The 19,685-nt window shown below is 31.5% G+C and overlaps 1 protein-coding gene across 2 annotated transcripts; it reads left to right on the top strand.

The window, feature by feature from the left end:
* The first annotated feature begins 5,214 nt into the window (after positions 1-5,214).
* LOC143051355 (oncoprotein-induced transcript 3 protein-like) lies at positions 5,215-18,150 on the top strand. Of its 2 annotated transcripts, XM_076224290.1 has the most exons (5): positions 5,215-5,322; positions 6,354-6,469; positions 8,225-8,395; positions 9,157-9,204; positions 17,604-18,150. In XM_076224290.1, the coding sequence occupies exons 2-5, from the start codon at positions 6,433-6,435 to the stop codon at positions 17,606-17,608; spliced, it is 261 nt and encodes an 86-aa protein (XP_076080405.1). In that variant the 5' UTR covers positions 5,215-5,322; positions 6,354-6,432; the 3' UTR covers positions 17,609-18,150. The 2 variants fall into 2 exon arrangements, 1 of the variants encoding a protein (XP_076080405.1); XR_012970720.1 differs by lacking the exons at positions 5,215-5,322; positions 6,354-6,469; positions 8,225-8,395; positions 9,157-9,204 and adding an exon at positions 11,891-12,070.
* The last annotated feature ends 1,535 nt before the right edge of the window (positions 18,151-19,685 follow it).

Raw genomic sequence — 19,685 nt, 5'->3', positions numbered from 1 at the left:
TTACAAAGTCTATTTTCAAGTGCTGTAGGCGGCCTGGTGTACCTGCCAGTCTCCGTGGCTAACGGGAGCGAGCCGGCGCGGAACAAGGCTTGTGTTACATTCTCAGTAATCACTATAATCAAAAATAAAAAGCCACAAAGAGGCATATAGATAAATTACGCTAGCAAAATACAAACAAACAAACAAACAAACAACTATTTTATTTACCAATCACGGCGCCTCAACTGAGCAGAATAATTACATTATAATTTTCAAACATAATGTAATAGACAAAGTACATTTATAGTAAATATGAAAGACAAGAATACAAAAAATTCCACAGAACAATAACTTAAAGACGGGAAGACAGTCCGTGGCCACGTATCAACACTTGGTCAGTACCTCATACACTTGTCATAAGGAACATTCATACCATGACATTTGTTAGTAATGTCCATAGGGTCCTATGTAAAACTAATTACACCTCTGTTTGCACATCATATAAGGATGTTTACACATCATATAATGATATTTGTACATTATATAAAGGTGTTTGCACATCATATATATAATGCCAAGTGCACATCATATAAAGGTAAATGCACATCATACAATGAAAATGGTCATAACAAGACAGTCTTGGCGTTCCATATGTATTTCCAATAGGGTCCTTGTTAAAGTTCAAACGTAGACGTAATCACGGTCATCATCGTTATGTAAATACTCTCCATGATGTCTATAAAAATGACCTGCTGCCATTGATACAAAAGCCGTTACGTATATTCATCATATTCACACGTAGTTTTATTTCTTACCTCTATCAAAACTTCATAATCTTTACAATTATGTGTGGAAACAACTATTACAAACCCCCAATCAAACAAATAAAAAATTCCGTAGGGTACCACGATTTCCCGAGAAATATAAGAAAAACATAATATCCCAAAAACAAAATGATATATCCCGAGAAAAAGATTTTATCATTTTATATATCGATTTAAGAAAAAAAAACAGTTTTCTTTACAAACTTTATAAAACGTGACCAGACCAACGCTGAGAATGACAGGATCAACATCGACAATGACAGGACCAAAAAAATACTAATAACTTTTTAATTTTTTAAAGGAATTATCACAAATTTGAAATATGAAAATTTTGATCCATAATCAATAAGATATTTCTAAAAAAAAAATAATCTCATGAAAAACATACTTTTTGGTGGGTTAAAACTTGACCAAGCTGACAAATGTACGTTGGCGGACATTTACTTGTTAATGCATATATTCATTTTACAGTTTAGGAAATATAGCTCATTAAACAAGATAAGTTAAGATGTATTGAATTATAATCCTTATATTTCTTGACATCATGCAATCGTTTAAGTCAGGGACTTTCTATAGTATAATTTTTATAGTATAGAAAGTCCCTGTTTGTTTAAGTACCAAGCCGCTTTGATATTTTGTTTTATTTTATCCCTATAACTGTGACTTTCGATCTGTCCTACCTCAAAATCCCAGCTAATATCTCGGACATTACAAGTCACAGACTTTTCATACCAGCTAGCATTGGAAAGGATGAAAAGGAGAAAAGATCCTTTCTAAAATTCTAATCCTTTGCCATTAAAGTTTCGAAGCTGTCATCTTTGGCAATATACCTCATAACAAATCAGTTTACTCAAAGTACCTCCTATTTTAAAGATTGGTGTGTACATTTTATCTACCAACCCAATATCAGATACCAACACATGTTGCAGGATCTTAATATTAAGGACTTCAAGTTTAGCACTCCTGATTTCACCTGTGCTATTCCCCATTCATATATAATCCGGCTTGCCATGTTATTTCTTGTGACTTAGAAAATGTTGTCAATAACACTTCTCAGTCAGTGTTATGCAAAGGCCCGAAATATCGTGAGGAAATCCATCAATTGGAAATAACAACTTCAAAATACTGATGAATTCAGTCGAGGATTTTGCCAGGCAATGGTTACAACGCGTAGATACTCTTTCCGAATAAATTAAGGATGATAGGTCGTTGATACATTTTAACAGCAATAGAAACCGGGCTTCAAATTTATTGATGAATTGCCTATTCTAGAGGTGACGTGAATCAAATGTGGACTCTAACAAAAATCGAAACGCGGGCGTATTAAATTATAGTCCTGGTACCTTTGATTACTTTATAGAACTAACTATATAAACAACACATTGCTAATAGGGTTATAGAGCAAATTGCTACCCCTAGAAAACATTGTTTACTGCGGCGAAACCAAGGTTGACAATGCCAATTGGAAGGGTAACAAACTGCTCTATCACCCTTTCAACTATGTATTATTTACCTATTATACTGCATGTTCTGTTATGATACTTAATGCCTTTTAAATTTCAAATTCAAAGTAATAAACTATGACGTTTAGTTCATAACATCCAGTCATCCCTATTTCACAAAGCGCACACATGACCAAGCATCTTCCGTGAAAGGTATATAGTTGAATATAAAACAACAGTTAGATATAATTTAATAAAAAACAATATATGACCGTCGGATATTTTGCTTGCTGTGAACCTGAATGTTTTAATACTTTATCATATCGAGATTATTTTGTTTTATATAAGAAAAAAAACACAATTTTAATGCAAAAAAAAAGCTTATTAGGAATACTCCGTATACATACTATAAGTATTTAGTTGAAATTATATAACAAAATAAATTATGTCCTGCAATCTGAAATGCTTTCACAAACAAATAGCATTAGATTGTCGCATTACTGACTCGATGCATGGACTTTTGATGAAGGGAATAATTAAATTAAAGTTTAATCTGACCACAACAATTTTTTTCTAATTTTTCTTACAGAAGGCATTTTATGATACCTTTGATAATTGTGAATTCGTGATTGTCAATACATATGGAACGCGGGGAGCACATTAATAGATAATCACAATTTATCGGGGATAATGATAGTTTATCGGTCGACCATTATAGATATACGGCGTAAAGTATACTTTACGGTCGACCATCATAGGTGATCTAATTAATGTGACTCGCGCGCAGACAATGATATTTACTTCTTTGATAATGCATTAACAGTCAATAAGGTGAATTGTTTCGAAAATGATAGTTCCCCTCGACCAAGTTAATTTGATACACGAGTCGTAAATTCGATAATTTTAAATTAAACCGGAAATGGTTGCCAATTGTAAAATCGATTTCGATTGGCGATCAACTTTTCTTTTACTGTTTTTTTTTTTTTTTGCGAATTGACGAAAACGAAAACCCTGCAACAGAGTGGATAAAAGTTAATTCCTTGAAACAATAGTTACTCTTTCTAAAACATGAAGGTAACTTGTGTGGATGAAAAATTAAATTTCGGACTTCACAATTTGAGACATCCTTGCGATAGTAAAGTGCATCGTACTATTCGTGCAACAGAATGGACACAATACAAGAGGAAATTTTTTTTCAATTTTCAATCCACGAATTTTGAAGCTACTTAAAATAAATTGCAAAATTTCCACCTGGGACTATTATACTAGTATAATATAATAGTCCCAGGTTCCACACATAAAAACGTTTTGTTTTCTCTATCGTTTACACAGTAAAATACCTTTTTCTCATATACGTATATATATATGTATATTTGTTTTTTTTTTCTCTAAAAGGTTTGATTTTTACAGGTAAATGTATTTACAGGTGATAAGATTATCACGGATTTATGTGTTATATTGCTCAAAGGTATCAGAAGTTAAATTGTATAACAACTGGCCCCAATAAACGGTGACATAACAGGGAAAAGGTAATAAAAGTTTATTTTTGAAGAATGTTAGAGTCAATGAATTAATTCGTAACTGTAAGAAACAATTTTTCAACATTCATGAACAATAAATCTCTATGGTTCTTTTTTTGTGTGTATTTATTTGGGTTTTTCTTATATTGAAATCTATATATTATTTTATATAATATTTTTTGAAATAAGTGTTAAAATGGGTGCGTCTTAACACTGCTTAGGACTTAAAATATGCCACTCTTGACCAGAAGGAGTACTATTACATGTAATAAAAATCATAATAATGTTAGAGATTGATATTTAATGCATAAATTCTCAATCTTTTTTCGAAAAAGAATAAAAAATAAATGAATTATTTAACAATGTTAAACGTGCCGTTTTTTTTTTATTTTGCCAAAAATCAATAATCCGCAAAACATGGGCCTACATATTTGATTACTCTATTATCTTTAAAAAATGAAAAAATAATTATTTGCATAAGAAAACCCAGACATTAGATATGTTCACCATAAAAAATACTTTGAGATTCCATGATTATCGTTTTTAAATCTTTTTTTATGAGACATCTATCATGGTTGAAAAGCTTGTGTATACCGTAATGAACTCATACTATTCTTCTATCCTTATGTCATCTCCGTTCCTATATCATCGCCCTAAAAATTTGAAATACTTGCCTCTGATTGTTAATCAGCCAATAATCAATAATTCATTAATATCTCAAACCATTGAAGGTAACATGGAAACTAAGTTCAAACTAGTGTGATTGTCGATATAGATTCAGATTCAGATTCAATATTTTATTAAAGTCTCATCACTTGTATAACATTATACATTCCAATTATCATATAAAACATTGCGTATAACATAAAAAATTGGATAACATTTATAAAACATATTGTATATTAAAACTAACAGTAAAATATCATTAGCTTAAATACTAAAACATATACAAGTGCCATTTTATTAAGAATTATGAGAGACTAATATTAAAGATTAATTATATACAAAATTTATACAATTTTAAAACTACACATATCTAAGATTTAAAATACATCATCAGCTATATACAAATAAAAAATTTGTTCTTCTACATAAAATATTATAGCAGGTTTTAGCAACTACCTGACATAGTTCTTCGTTTCTGAATAAAAATATAAACTTTTCATCAATAGACAAGTTATAAAATTGATCGTTATGTTTAACTGCTTTACTATACAATATATTTCGAAAGTATATCATAAAACTTATACATAAATGCTTCCTGATCATGTCAAAGCAGTAAATCTAACGATTAATGTTTGCGCAAGCCTTGGCTTATGCTTGCGTTGCACTTGCATGTCTTATTTATCGTATTGGTATCGTGACCAAATTTAAATATAATTTGGCAAACTTATTTATTGCATAAGTGTGAACAATAATTCAGACCTATCATTTGAATATATGATTTAAATAATATTTATTCAATTGTTAAACTTTTATTCCTAATGGTACCTTCAGTAAAGACAGCAAAACGCAGGGTCATGTTGTATACAATTACATTTCTTTGTATTTTGCACGGTGAGTTATTTTTATTTATCAAAGCTGTTCAGATAAATTTTAAAAACAATTGACAGTGCACTTTTGAAACAAAAACGTTAATATAATGAATATTCCAATTTAATGCGTATCCAATCTTGTTATAACAAGGGTTTTTCAATATATGTAGTTTCGTGTATAATGTATAATTAACGTAATAATCATAAAGTCGAGTTAGGGTCTTCCTGAATCTATTTCACAATAATCATTGTATGATTGCTAATGAGACAACACTCCACGAGAGACTGTCTAGTCTCTTTGATATTCAGTATCCAACAGCATTGGATTAAATATGTATCTTGACGGAGTGAAACTAAAACAGAAGATATTGGCCCTACCTTTTTTCATCAAGCCTCTAAAATAAATGTCCCAGGAGCAAGCTTTTAAAAAAATATAGATAGAAAAATATAAACGTTTATGAAATCAAGTGATATCTTTAAAAAAAAAAAACTATCGGACTCATTGAAGGTTAAAATCTGTAATGAATAACAAACTTAAGAAGGTTTAGATCCCTGAAGAAATTTCAGTTACAACTATATATGACAAGAACAACTTTAATAATTAGAGATACAACCTTTTCCGATGTTTATGGGGGACGGAAGGACGCCGAGGGTCAAGGAAAGATTATTTAGTTAGTACAGTTTTATAATAGGCGAAATTAAGAAAATGTAAGGAAAGTTCTGACTTACTCCACAGTTACTTTTTATGAATGTCAGTAAACGCTTGTCAAATGATAGTAGCTTATCTTTTTATTCAACAATTGAACTTGTGACAAAAATATTTGTGTAGGGTCAAGATCGGGTTGGAAAACGATTGAATAGATTCTTCCATATAGGTTCGAACATTATGAATAAAAGAAAATGGTTAGTTAGATTGTAGTATATTTTGTCTAATGTATTCGTTTTAGTTGTAACGTCCACAGACCCGTGTCTAGCATCAAAACAAATAAATGATGTAGTTAACAGGGGGACAAATTGCATACGGTCAATAAATTCTAATCTAATTTGTGACAGAAATGGATTTGATCCTGGATGGTATAGTGCAGTTTATAATGGAGAACATTTGGAAATTCCCACCACATGTCAAGGTATAATGGCATGTGGAACAGGATCACCAATTTGGATAAATGGTAATTTGATTACAAAATTCAATTTATATTAGATATGAGCAAAACAAAACTATAATGACACACACTTTACGGAATATAAGAAATGCAACTGTTACCTAAAAATAAAAATGATAATTTACACAATCAAATATGTTTAGAATATAGATACAATTATAGGTAAACGTTTAGCAACAACGCCAAAAACTCTTAAGTGATCACTCAGACACATACGTGTAACAATAGGTATACACTACACATACAAATATAAGTTATACAAACAACACATTTATCGTTGTTAATGTTTATGTTGTTAACATGGCACAACTTTTTTGATCTTTTGGTCCTCGATGCTGTTCGACTTTGTGCGTTTCGGCTTTCAAACTTTTGTATCTGGACTTCACTAGTAGATCTTGTGTGGACAAAATGCACTTCTGGCGTATGAAAATTTTGAATTTGTTGGCTGTTGTTCGTGTGTTTCTTTGTCAATTGTGTTCTCCAATTTATTTATATTGTAGTCCTGTGGTGTTGAGTTGTCATTTTAATGTTATATTTCACATGGCTATAAAATAATCTCATCATAGTTATCAGGAATAAATTTAGTATACGCCAGACGCGTATAAAAGGGTATACTACTGTTGCCTTTATTTACAATGATGAGTATATGAGAGAAAAACATGACATTATGATGCAGTCAATTCACAATACGGATCACGTGGTTGACCTTATGACTAGAAATAAAAAGAGGAGTTGTATGATTGCTTATAAGACAAATAAACCCAAATTCAAAATCAAAGTACACAGACGAAACAATCAATTTCTTAAATTAATCAATTTTACTTCAGATATTTTGAATATAAATACATGTGACTCTCATAAGAATACTCAGAAGAAAAGAAATACTAAATACTATTTGTTGTATCATCATATATATATGTTATATCAAAGTCATATGAAACGAGTGACCGGTGAAAAATAATGTTATTCACATTCTTGAACCAATGCATACAAACATCATAAACTAAGTCTTCTGTGCACGATTTAATCAATTTTTTTCGCATAAATTTCGTATAATCGTCAATTTTTTTTCAATCGGTCAGTGTTGTTGTGAAAAGATGGCAGATAATTAAGTTCGTGTTTGAAGCCGAAGTTTAACGATTGTCACCTGTTTGTCAACAAACAACAAAAAGCATGTATATTGAGCACATGTTTAACATGTTAAGTCAAATAATAGTTTATTTTAAGGACATCTATGCGTATTGCGATCACCGGATTTTTTCAAGATGGGTCACACTGAGGTCACTTTGCATACAGAAAATATGTCGGGAAATTGCTCCCTGAAAAGGAAGCAATTAAAATAAAGTAAACTTCTTCTAAATATGAACAAATTAAAGAATTGTCTTCAAAGATAGTATATGTACATAAGTTTTATAATGAAAACTACCCATTGAGTTATCAAAAACATATGCTTTTTTTTTAATTTGAGGTTTCTTATGACTTTAAGGATTAAGTGAAATACAAAACTACCATAACGGTCAATTCTTGTTAAATCGAAACCATCATACCAAACGATACCCAATCCACAAAAACTCGATTAAACGGTATATTTTTTTATCATTGTTTTGATATCGACAAACTGTTCAATGCATAATCTATTTTTTTAAATGTCAAAACCTTTTTTTAAGTAACTGTTGTGAACTTTTACTTGAAGAGAGTAGATAAATTCTTTTAAAGTATGTTATACTCTCTATTTGTCTGGTTTTAATCATAATTCTATAGGGACATATCCAGTCAGTGTCGGAGAAACTGTGAATTCCACAGCATGCGTTCGCGGATTTAAACAAACAGATACTTGTATTGCTACCTATCACATTGAGATAAAGAAATGTAGTGGTTTTTATGTGTATAAACTGCCTTATGTTGATTTATGCTATTCGGCTTTTTGCTTTGGTAAGTTGTTTCTATGCTTACATTTTCCAGACTATAATAATCATAGCCTTTAAATATTCATATTTATCGAGAAACAAAAAAAATCAAATATTCGATATTAACTTTATTTTCGCAAATCTATTAAGCCCGAGGAAGAAAATGCACATGGACAAAACCTTTATGCTTGTGTCCTACGTTTTGATAGATATAAATTGGATAGCTTATTAAGGGGGTAGAGTAATTTTATTCATTTTTGTTTTATTTCTACACAACTTGGTTTCTATGAAATCTTGAAGAAATTTATGATTGAGACAATTTTTAATTTCCCATTTTAAAAAGTTGTCTTTTTGTGAAGGTCTAGCGATTCAGAACAACCATTTTGGATCGTACGTAGCCAAGGATTCTCCTAAAATCTTCAGCACCAAAATTTGCTCAAAGTTTTCGAATTATGATAACATTTAAGAAAATCTCTTACTCTTGAGCTTATTGTGTATTCTTACGGGGAAAAGTTTTTTTTCACAAAGCTCTAAGAACCATATAGTAACCAAGCAATGGCCGTTTTAATATTTATTAAACATCTGAAGTATAAGGCCATATCTTCCAAAAGTGAACCTTTCATTTAGTCCATCGCTAACACAAAAGAATATAATTATAGATATAGTCAACAATGTCTATCATTTTTGTCCATACAACATGTACAACTTTAAAATCCGGTAGTGATATTTGATTATCGGAAAATAACATCAACGTTAATGAGCATGTATAACTGATTCGTCTTGTAGGAAACCATACGTGTGAAAGAAAGGTAACAACAGATAAAAAGGAATCAGGTAGGTTGTTGCAATATACATTTCCTCATTTGTGTAAAGTAAAATGAATTATTATGCTACCAATAACAATAAAGTCCATTGGACAGGAAAGTAATAGGACCAATTTCCATTTGCTACCAGTACCATTTTCTATTTTCTTTATATATACATTATGGTTCTAACAACATCTTACCTTATTTCTAAACAGGTCATCAAAAACCCTAACGAAAGTCCAAATCAGTAATTTCTAAAGATTTAATAAAAATGTCCTGTACCAAGTCAGGAATATGGCCATTGTTATATTATAATTCGTTTCTGTGTGTGTTACATTTTTGTCGAGCCTGCAACTTTTGTTGCAGAAAGCTCGACATAGGGATAGTGATCCAGCGGCGGCTACGGCGGCGGCGTTAGCTAACTTCTTAAAAGCTTTATATTTTAGAAGGTGGAAGACCTGGATGCTTCATACTTTGTATAGAGATGCCTCATGTTACGAAGTTTCCGTCAGTCACATGTCCAATGACCTTGACCTCAATTTCATGGTTCAGTGACCACTTGAAAAAAAAGTTCAAATTTTTTGTAATGTTGAATTCTCTCTTATTATAAGTAATAGGATAACTATATTTGATATGTGCGTACCTTGCAAGGTCATCGTGTCTGTCAGACAGTTTTCACTTGACCTCGACCTCATTTCATGGATCAGTGAACAAGGTTAAGTTTTGGTGGTCAAGTCCATATCTCAGATACTATAAGCAATAGGGCTAGTATATTCGGTGTATGGAAGGACTGTAAGGTGTACATGTCCAACTGGCAGGTGTCATCTGACCTTGACCTCATTTTCATGGTTCAGTGGTTATAGTTAAATTTTTGTGTTTTGGTCTGTTTTTTTCATACTATATGCAATAGGTCTACTATATTTGTTGTATGGAATGATTGTAATGTGTACATGTGTAGCGGGCAGATGTCATGTGACCTTGACCTCATTTTCATGGTTCAGTGGTTATAGTTAAATTTTTGTGTTTTGGTCTGTTTTTTTCATACTATATGCAATAGGTCTACTATATTTGTTGTATGGAATGATTGTAAGGTGTACATGTCTAGCGGGCAGATGTCATGTGACCTTGACCTCATTTTCATGGTTCAGTGGTCAAAGTTAAGTTTTTGAGTTTTGGTCTTTTTATCTAATACTATATGCCATTGGTCAACTATATTTGGTGTATGGAAATATTTTATGATCTTATGTCAGTAGCGCAGGTTTCTTTTGACCATGACCTCATTTTCACGGTTCATTGCACAGTGTTAAGTTTTTGTGTTTTGGTCTATTTTTCTTAAAATATAAGTAATAGGTCAACTTATATGTTGTAAAGAAGCATTGTTAGCTGTACATGTCTGCCTGGCATGGTTAATCTGACCTTGACCTCATTTTCATGGTTCATTGGTCTTTGTTTAGTTATCTTGGTTAATGTTAAGTTTATGAGACAGTTGTAATAAAGCTTTATACTTAGGACTATCAACATAATATCAATGATTAGTATAGAAGGCGAGACATTTCAGTGTGTGCACTCTTGTAATATTGTGTTTCTGTTGTGTCGTTTGTTTCCTCTTATATTTGAGTGTGAATTCACATTAATAAAAGATATATCACGGTACTTTTCTATCCCAAATTCATGTATCTAGTTTTGATGTTATATTTGTTATTCTCATCGGATTTTGTCTAATGCTTAGTTCGGTTCTGTGTGTGTTGCATTTTAATGTTGTGTCGTTGTTCTCCTCTTATATTTAATGCGTTTTCCTCAGTTTTAGTTTGTAACCCGGATTTGTTTTTCTTATCGATTTATGAGTTTCGAACGGCGATATATAGTTATCAAAGGTACCAGGATTATAATTTAGTACACCAGACACGCGTTTCGTCTACATAGGACTCATCAGTGATGCTCATATCAAAATATTTATAAAGCCAAACAAGTACAAAGTTGAAGAGCATTGAGGATCCAAAATTCCAAAAAGTTGTGCCAAATACGGCTAAGGTAATCTATGCCTGGGATAAGAAAATTCTTAGTTTTTCGAAAAGTTCAAACTTTTGTAAACAGAAAATTTATAAAAATGACCACATTATTGACATTCATGTCAACACTGAAGTGTTGACTTCTGGGCTGGTGATACCCTCGGGGACGAAACGTCCACCAGCAGGTGCATCGACCCAGTGGTATAAATAGTTATACTACTGTTGCCTTAATTTAGCATAGTTTATGTATTTTTTCCACACATCAGACGATTGACAATTTTCAGTAGGTTTTGTTAACTTTTAACATATCAACCCTATACGACTTAAACGAATACAGGGGAAATTGACCCTACTCCATTCTTAATATATCTTTTGTTTTCAATTTTGTGTTTTAATATTTAGTACTATTGAATAATAAAATAAAGAAAATCTTTTATTGTGTTTTATACCAAATGCCATATTTCATTAATTGATTTGTCTAGATGAATAAAAATTTGTGAGTTTTGGTATAATTGGGATTAAGAAAACTATCTACCACTGTTTACTGTAAACAAAACTTTGTTAATAATTAAGTATATTCCATCAGGGCTATATACAAACACAATTTCAATTGTTTCAAGAACATAAATTTGACTCTTTCAAAGAATGCACAAGTGAAATATTTTTTTTATCAGGAATTTCATTATGCTACTCATTTTTAGACATAGATTTGGTTGCGGATCCAAAGGAAGGGAGTATGTCAAAGGACACATATTTGGTTGAGGATCCAAAGGAAGGGAGTATGTCAAAGTCTAACTTCGTAATACCATACCTTTTATCAGGATTTCTATATTCCGTATTGCTCATTGGGATTTGTGCATGCATTGTCTTCTTCGAGACAAAACGGTAATTTCATATTTTAAGTTCATTGCCATTTCTCTTTCCACAATTGAAAATCTTAACAATGTTACGAATAATAAGTGTGTGCTCATATGATGAAGACATAATCTTTCAATCAGTTTAATTGAAGTCATGAGCTGGAATGTCAGTTAACTGCTAGTAGTCTGTTGTTATTTATGTATTATTGTCATAATTATTTAATATAAAAATATTTTCTTTTGTTACATCTTCTGACATCAGACTCGGACTTCTCTTGAACTGAATTTCAATGTGCGTAATGTTATGCGTTTACTTTTCTACATTGGCTAGAGGTAAAGGGGGAGGGTGGAGATCTCATAAACATGATTAACCCCGCCGCATTTATTAGTCTTGTATTATTTTTGATTTTAGTTTCTTCTGTATAATTTGGAGTTTGGTATGGCGATCATTATCACTGAAATATTATATATATTTGTTTGGGGGCCAGCTGAAGGACGCCTCCGGGTGCAGGAATTTCTCGCTGCATTGAAGACGGTCGGGTTGTTGTCTCATTGACACATTCCCCATTTTCATTCTCAATTTTATCTTATGCGAACGTCATTTGATAAACAATAATAAAAAAAAATGAGTTTATTTACAACCACTGCTGGTGGAGATCTATTTCCCCGAGGGTACAACCAGCCCAGTAGTCAGCACTTTTTGTGCTGACATGAATTATCATTGATATGATTATATTTATAAATTAACTGTTTACAAAATTTAGAATTTTTGAAATACTCAGGCTTTTCTACCTCAGGCATAGATTACCTTAGCTGTATTTGGCAAAACTTTTGGGAATTTTGGTCCTCAATGCTCTTCAACTTCGTACTTTTTTTGGCCTTTTTGGCTTTTTGGGATTCGAGCGTCACTGATGAGTCTTCTGTAGACGAAACGCGCGTCTGGCGTATATACAAAATTTTGTCCTGACATCTATGATGAGTTTATTTTTATAAGAAGTTTCAACACTGTGTATCATCGCCACCGGAAATTGGGTACTAACGAAGCAGAGAGAAAAAGAAAAAAAAGTAAACAAGTTAAGAATTCATTCAATTTAAAGCATTTTACACTCATTTGATGAGGGTGCCGCTTAAGAAATGATTTTCTGATATATAATTCTTTAAATTATTAGGCCGATAAGTACAAAATGAATACAAGATTTTGTGTAATACTCCAAAACTTGCCACTTAGTACCGGAAAATTTCGAGGTCGATCGTCCTCTATCGCCCCATTCTCAAGATATTTAACTGTTTTTCATTATTTTTCCAGACACGTTTTTAGATTATTATAGCGTGGCATCATATTTACTGAAATTTGTTGTCAAAAAGATGTATTTTAAAGAATAAAGACCATAAAAAATAAAGTCTAGGGTACGGCAACTTGCTAGTGTTGACAAATTTACTGTATGGCAACTTGTTTTCAACTGTATGGCAACTTGCTAATTTTAGAATAGTTATTTACCGTCCTTTTTAGGAAAATAAAGTATTAAGTTCAAATATCTAAAATTGTTTTGGGGTGGGGTACCTTTTTATTGGGGTACCTTTTTATGTTAAACTGTTTTTGTCCTTTTCAAGGTTTAAGTTTGTTTAAAACTGTTATTTGACTGATAAATTTTTTAAAAACATTTAACTGTTTTCGACCCACTGTCTGCAATCTGTTTGTTAAGATTTGCAATGTTGTTAACTGTCTATTTGAAATTGAGATTCCTGTTATTTGTTACTTAATACTTAAAGTGTTTACTTAAAGTGTTCACTGTTTTTGACATTATTTTCTCTGTTAACTGATCTTAACAGTTATTTACAAGAATCACATTACAATTTGCTGTCCATCTCTTTCTTTACGTTGCTTCCGCAAAGGAGTAACATAAACAGCATATATGTAACTGTACATGTCTTTAAAAAATCTTTGAGTATAGTAATCTTTGATAAAATCGAGAATGGAAATGAGGAAAATGTCAAAGAAACAGAAGGCCGACCAAATAGAAGAAACAACCCAACGCAGCGAGAAAATTATGCACTAGGGTGGGGTGTCAATTCACAGATAGGAAAAAAACTTAGAATTGACACTCATAATTTTTAAAGACCCTCTTTCCCTTCCTTCCTAATAAATAAGGCTTAATATTTAAGTTATGCGTGTGTATATTTATGGAAAGAGAATCGTCCATAGATTTGATTTCCAATAGTAATAATGGTGAAATATAATCTCTTTTTTTTTGTGTGACCATGGCAAAAATCAGCATTTATTTGATACCATATATTGCAAAATAGGGGATTGAACATGTCACAAAGATCTCAAAAATTTGGTCCAAAGGAAAATTTCGATCAATAAGGGTTATACCTTTCCTGAAACCATAGACATATATCTATCAAGAGGTAAAAAAAAATCATATGCATTTCTGCTGTTTTTCCATAAAATTGAATTGAAAAGATCGAGCCTCACATCTTTGTTGAAAAACAATACAAAATTTCTAAATCTATGGCGGTACGGATAGGAAGGTATGGACGGTCAAATTGAAAAAAAATGGCTTATAAAACATGCTAAAAACAATGTAAATGTTCATATAAACCCACTAGGAAGGCTGTATTATTATTCAACTATCTAAAAATCAATTCAATTGCACAAAAACTTTCATATTTAGAAAATTCACCATGACTATAATGCGAAACTAAACTTGTAACTGTGTATTGGTATACCTGAAGCTGTCTCCTAAGTGAGCAATCATTTAACTACAAAAAGGAGGTAGAAGTTCAGTGTTTGTTTCTTGAAACATATAAATGAACCAAAATTTAAAAAAACATGAAATAAATACAAGACTGTATAGCAAAGGTTACGGACTCAAGTTGGGTCATGCAGGTGCAACAAATGCGGCAGTGTTAAACATGTTAAGGGATATCTCATCCCCTCTTTATACGTCTAACCAATGTAGTTATTTCTGGCTTCTATTTGCAATGTATTCAAAACGTGAAAAGGAAAGGCCACTTCTTATCCAGCTAAAACCCTGGTCAGGCCTATGATGAAAATAATTCAGATGTATATGGAATGTTTGATAAGTTATATTGACCAAAAGTACCTGGACGGAATTTTCAAAAATAAAGAACCTTTTCAATTTGCAATGCGTAAAATAACTGAACAGTGTGGCCTGGTAGAAGAGGCCGAAAAATGAGGACTTGGTTCTCAAATTGATGTCAAATTTGATAGTCTAAGACTTCAGAAATGTAAAGATGGACCAAGCCTTTTTTATATCAGCTCAGAGTTCTTAATTGGGACTTGGAGATGAAAGAGTGCTTCATCTTGTGACACCTTACATGTTACTTTCTGATTTATACACTGGTTTTGATGATTTTAAATAAAAAAAAAGGGTAAACCTTCGTAATTCCTTTTAATAAAATCATGTAAGCTATGAGTCGTATGAAAACCCCGACTGAGTGTAACCATAATTTGTAAGAGCACCCGCCATAAAAAAAATAATGTTCGCGCCCTATAGTATTCACTCATTCTATCTGTTTGTTACACTTTCCTACGTCATGACGATAACCCAAGTTTGCTACGACTGATTGACATAAAACATTTACTCAACAATATACATAACCAGAAGAAGCCTCCTTTTGCTGTTTAAAGCATTTTCGATTATTCATGACATAGTCCTTTTTCTTGGAGTCAATCACTCCGTCTGATTTTCCATCCGTTCAAATGTCTGTCCATGTGTCAATAAAAAAATATGGTACTTGCGTTTGTATTCTGAAAATAAGTCAGCTTTATAAAAGATTCCTTATGGAGCTTGGCATTTCTGCGACTTTGTACTGTGGTTTTCAAATTTTTGAATACATTGAAGATATGCACTTCCCCTTTTCATTGCTTTCGGTTAGTTTGGGGAAAAGGGTAAATCAAAGTTGCTGTTAACTCTTATCAGCATTTACAATTTGTTGTTAACTGTTTTTGCCAAAATCGAGGTGTCAGTGTTAACATGTTAACCTACCCCTTTTAATTATACATTAGATAAAATGCATTAGATAGAAATACCATTTGCTTTACAGCATTTAAGATATATACAAATTATATATTTTCAAAAAGAAACTGACAAGAAAATTAATTCGAAATGCAATTCACGATTTGTTTCTCCTTAATTTCGGTGAAAACAAAGTATTTTCTTAATTTTTCTTTTTACAAATGAATCATTTCAGAAATTAAATAATTAAACAATTTTATGTGTCTGTCCGAATTCTCGATCCTGTGGTTGTCGTTGCTTCATCTTTATTTTATTTGTTGTTTTCATAAATTGTTTTGTTATGAGTAAGGCCGTTAGTTTTCTTGTTGAGTCCTTCAACATTTTTCGGTCGGTGCTTTTTTAACCGACTATAAGGTACGAGTTTTCGTTGTTGAAGGCCGTACGATAGCATATAATTGCTTACATACTTTTTATTTGATCCTGATGGATAGTTATCTTATTTGCTATCATACCACATCTCCTCTGTTTTTATCTAAAACCAGCTAGCACCAACAAAAGATGAATGGACGGTTTATTTTATTAAACTTACAAAATTTCACCCTAACAACAAATAAGACAACAGTCGTTAGTATAGTATAACGATCTATGGATGTATTTAGGATAATATGGTTGAAAAAAACTTTTTGTACAAAATCGAAAAGCGGTACGCAAAGAGGCCTTCTGAACTGAATTAACGGCATATATTTAATAATGTTTGATAAGTAAGACATTTTGTATATTTGTAAGCCTGTAAAGCTTTGATATCAACAAAATATCGTCACTTGATATTATCTAAACAGTGATTAATTTCCTCTTAAAATTATAATATATTGCAAGACGCCGTATTGACAAAAGTTGTTATTTTGCAATTCGCCGTACAACATTCAGCAATTCGCCGTACAACAAACAAACAATGTTTTTGTCCATATTCTTTAAAATACATCTTTTTGACAACAAATTTCAGTAAATATGATGCCACACTATAATAATCTAAAAACGTGTCTGGAAAAATAATGAAAAACAGTTAAATATCTTGGGAATGGGGCGACTTTCCGGTACTAAGTGGCAAGTTTTGGAGTATTACACAAAATCTTGTATTAATTTTGTACTTATCGGCCTAATAATTTAAAGAATTATATATCAGAAAATCATTTCTTAAGCGGCACCCTCATCAAATGAGTGGAAATGCTTTAAATTGAATGAATTCTTAACTTGTTTACTTTTTTTTCTATTTCTCTCTGCTTCGTTAGTACCCAATTTCCGGTGGCGATGATACAGTGTTCAAGTTATGTTCAAAACTATTAGTCATGTAAAAATAAAATTTGTATTTATTTCATCACAGAGTCCGATGCTATACGATAATCATGATTATTTCAGTTCCGTAATTCCTTATATATATTTTCTCTTCCAGAGTTTTTTTCCTTGTAAATTTTATCCAATACAGTGCATATGTCGGAATAGTATTTTGAATATTATATATGTTTTAACCCATCATCATGATCAAATATATCTGACAGAATATGTACCAATTTTTTTTAGAATGAGAAAAAGTAACACAACATCATATTCTCCACCATGTTACAAGCAGGGCTCTATTTCAGTTATTGAAAGAAAATCAGTCGACAATAATACCAAAATCTGATGAGGACATATGTTGTATGATTCCTAATGTCTAGAATTTTATATGTATTTACACATCATTTAATATTACCAATAAAATCTATTGTACAATATATGGTTATTACATGAATATTGTCCCAAGTAGATTTTCATATTGCATGATCTTGTCAGTGCATGTTTTCCCTTTAAGTTGAATATATACAGCCTTTACAGTCGAGAGAAGGAGTTCTGGGTGTCATCCTCCATCTTGGCAGGATCTAGCAGATAACATTGGTCTAGATCTTTGATGAAATGAGCAAATTTTTAGCGTAGTATGTAATATATGTAAAAGACTTTTGATGTAAACATAGAAAATTGTAAGTTTTATGATAACTATTTACACCACTGGGTCGATGCCACTGCTGGTGGACGTTTCGTCCCCGAGGGTATCACCTGCCCAGTAGTCAGCACTTCGGTGTTGACATGAGTATCAATTATATGGTCATTTTTATAAATTTTCTGTTTACAAAACTTTGAATTTTTCGAAAAACTAAGGATTTTTTTACCCCAGGAGTAGATTACCTTAGCCGTATTTGGCACAACTTTTTGGAATTTTGGGTCCTCAATGCTCTTCAACTTTGTATTTATTTGGCTTTTTGAACTATTTTGATCTGAGCGTCACTGATGAGTCTTATGTAGACGAAACGCGCGTCTGGCGTATAAAATTATAATCCTGGTACTTTTGATAACTATTATCATAACTACAGCTGTAATTTCTCAAAAAAAAAACTTATTTGTGTTTGATTTAACTTTTTCACTTTGCCAAATAAGGGGAGATAACTCAAATAAAGTAATTTAATATTAGAGAGTGTTGTGAATTTACCTATTTTTATATGTAGCAAGAAAAAAGTTTGGTGACCCTATTTTTTCTATTTCTTATCTGAAAGAATGTTTTAAGAGCTGTCTTCTCACATTTTATCTATAAGTTATATCTAGCTGATTTTTTCACACAAAATTTGATTTTCCATGCATAATCTATACAAAATCTGACAATTTTGCACAATCTGTGAACAAAAGTCTGGTGACTCATACTTTTTATTATAGTTTTGAAAAAAAGCATGATAAAAATTTCATTTCGACAAATAATCAAAAACTTTTATCAATTTTGATTACGACGCTTCAGCCACCTTAATTTAAGTTTTTTGTTCTCATTTATAGCATATTTCTCAACATGGTTTTAAAGGTCTGAAAAATAGCCCAGCTTATACTTTGAATTGGTTAATATATGAAGAAGTATCATACAATTTAATAATGGATTTATGATTCTGTAAAATTAATAAAAGAAAATCTGATAAAAATGTTGTTTTTTTTTTTTTTTTTTTTTTATTATTTGTGATTTTTGAGATGTTATAATTTTACTAGTTGTGTTTTGTAGTTGTTTATTCAATATTGACGTTTAATAAAAACTTTGATCTAATTAGACTTTAACCTTTTTAATTTAATTCTTTTCAAACATGATATCACAAGATTTAGCCAGTTGCCTATGCCAATAATGCTCCTACATGAAGTGACATTTCAAAAATTCATTACGGGCGTGACAATATCTCTTGTATTTTTTTACTAATATGGGAAATTCTTTGTGTAGATGGCTAATATATGATGTTTTAATACTAGAGATATTGTATAAATTCATGACAAGGAGTCCCTCAGGGAACAATTATTTGATTTTTTTTAGGGAGAGAGCAGCTGGTCTGTTTATATAGGAACAGACAACAATAACCGTGCTAATGACAGGATGAAAATGAATATTCTGTCCATCAAAATGCAGATAATTAATGTGTCATAGATGAGAATAAATTACTTTGAATGAAACAGCTAGCCTTGCAGCAGATAAAAATAAATATTCTACCTGGTGCCTGGAAAAAAACCCCAGTGTGGTTCCCCAGAAAATGAATGGTTGTTCCCTACCCCAAAGATAAGGAACAGGACTTTCATTGTTGTTGAATGTCATTGGAAATCCTT

This window comes from Mytilus galloprovincialis, chromosome 11 (assembly GCF_965363235.1).
Source record: "Mytilus galloprovincialis chromosome 11, xbMytGall1.hap1.1, whole genome shotgun sequence".
Lineage (NCBI taxonomy): Eukaryota > Metazoa > Mollusca > Bivalvia > Mytilida > Mytilidae > Mytilus > Mytilus galloprovincialis.
Note: the sequence above shows the minus strand (reverse complement) of the source record. Positions and strands in the feature narration are given on the sequence as shown.

Excerpts from the sequence above, each read along its gene's own strand:
- LOC143051355 (XM_076224290.1), top strand. The coding sequence starts at position 6,433 with ATGGCATGTGGAACAGGATCACCAATTTGGATAAATG. Across the intron at positions 6,470-8,224 it reads ATCACCAATTTGGATAAATG|GGACATATCCAGTCAGTGTC; the intron begins GTAATTTGATTA and ends ATAATTCTATAG. Across the intron at positions 8,396-9,156 it reads CTATTCGGCTTTTTGCTTTG|GAAACCATACGTGTGAAAGA; the intron begins GTAAGTTGTTTC and ends TTCGTCTTGTAG.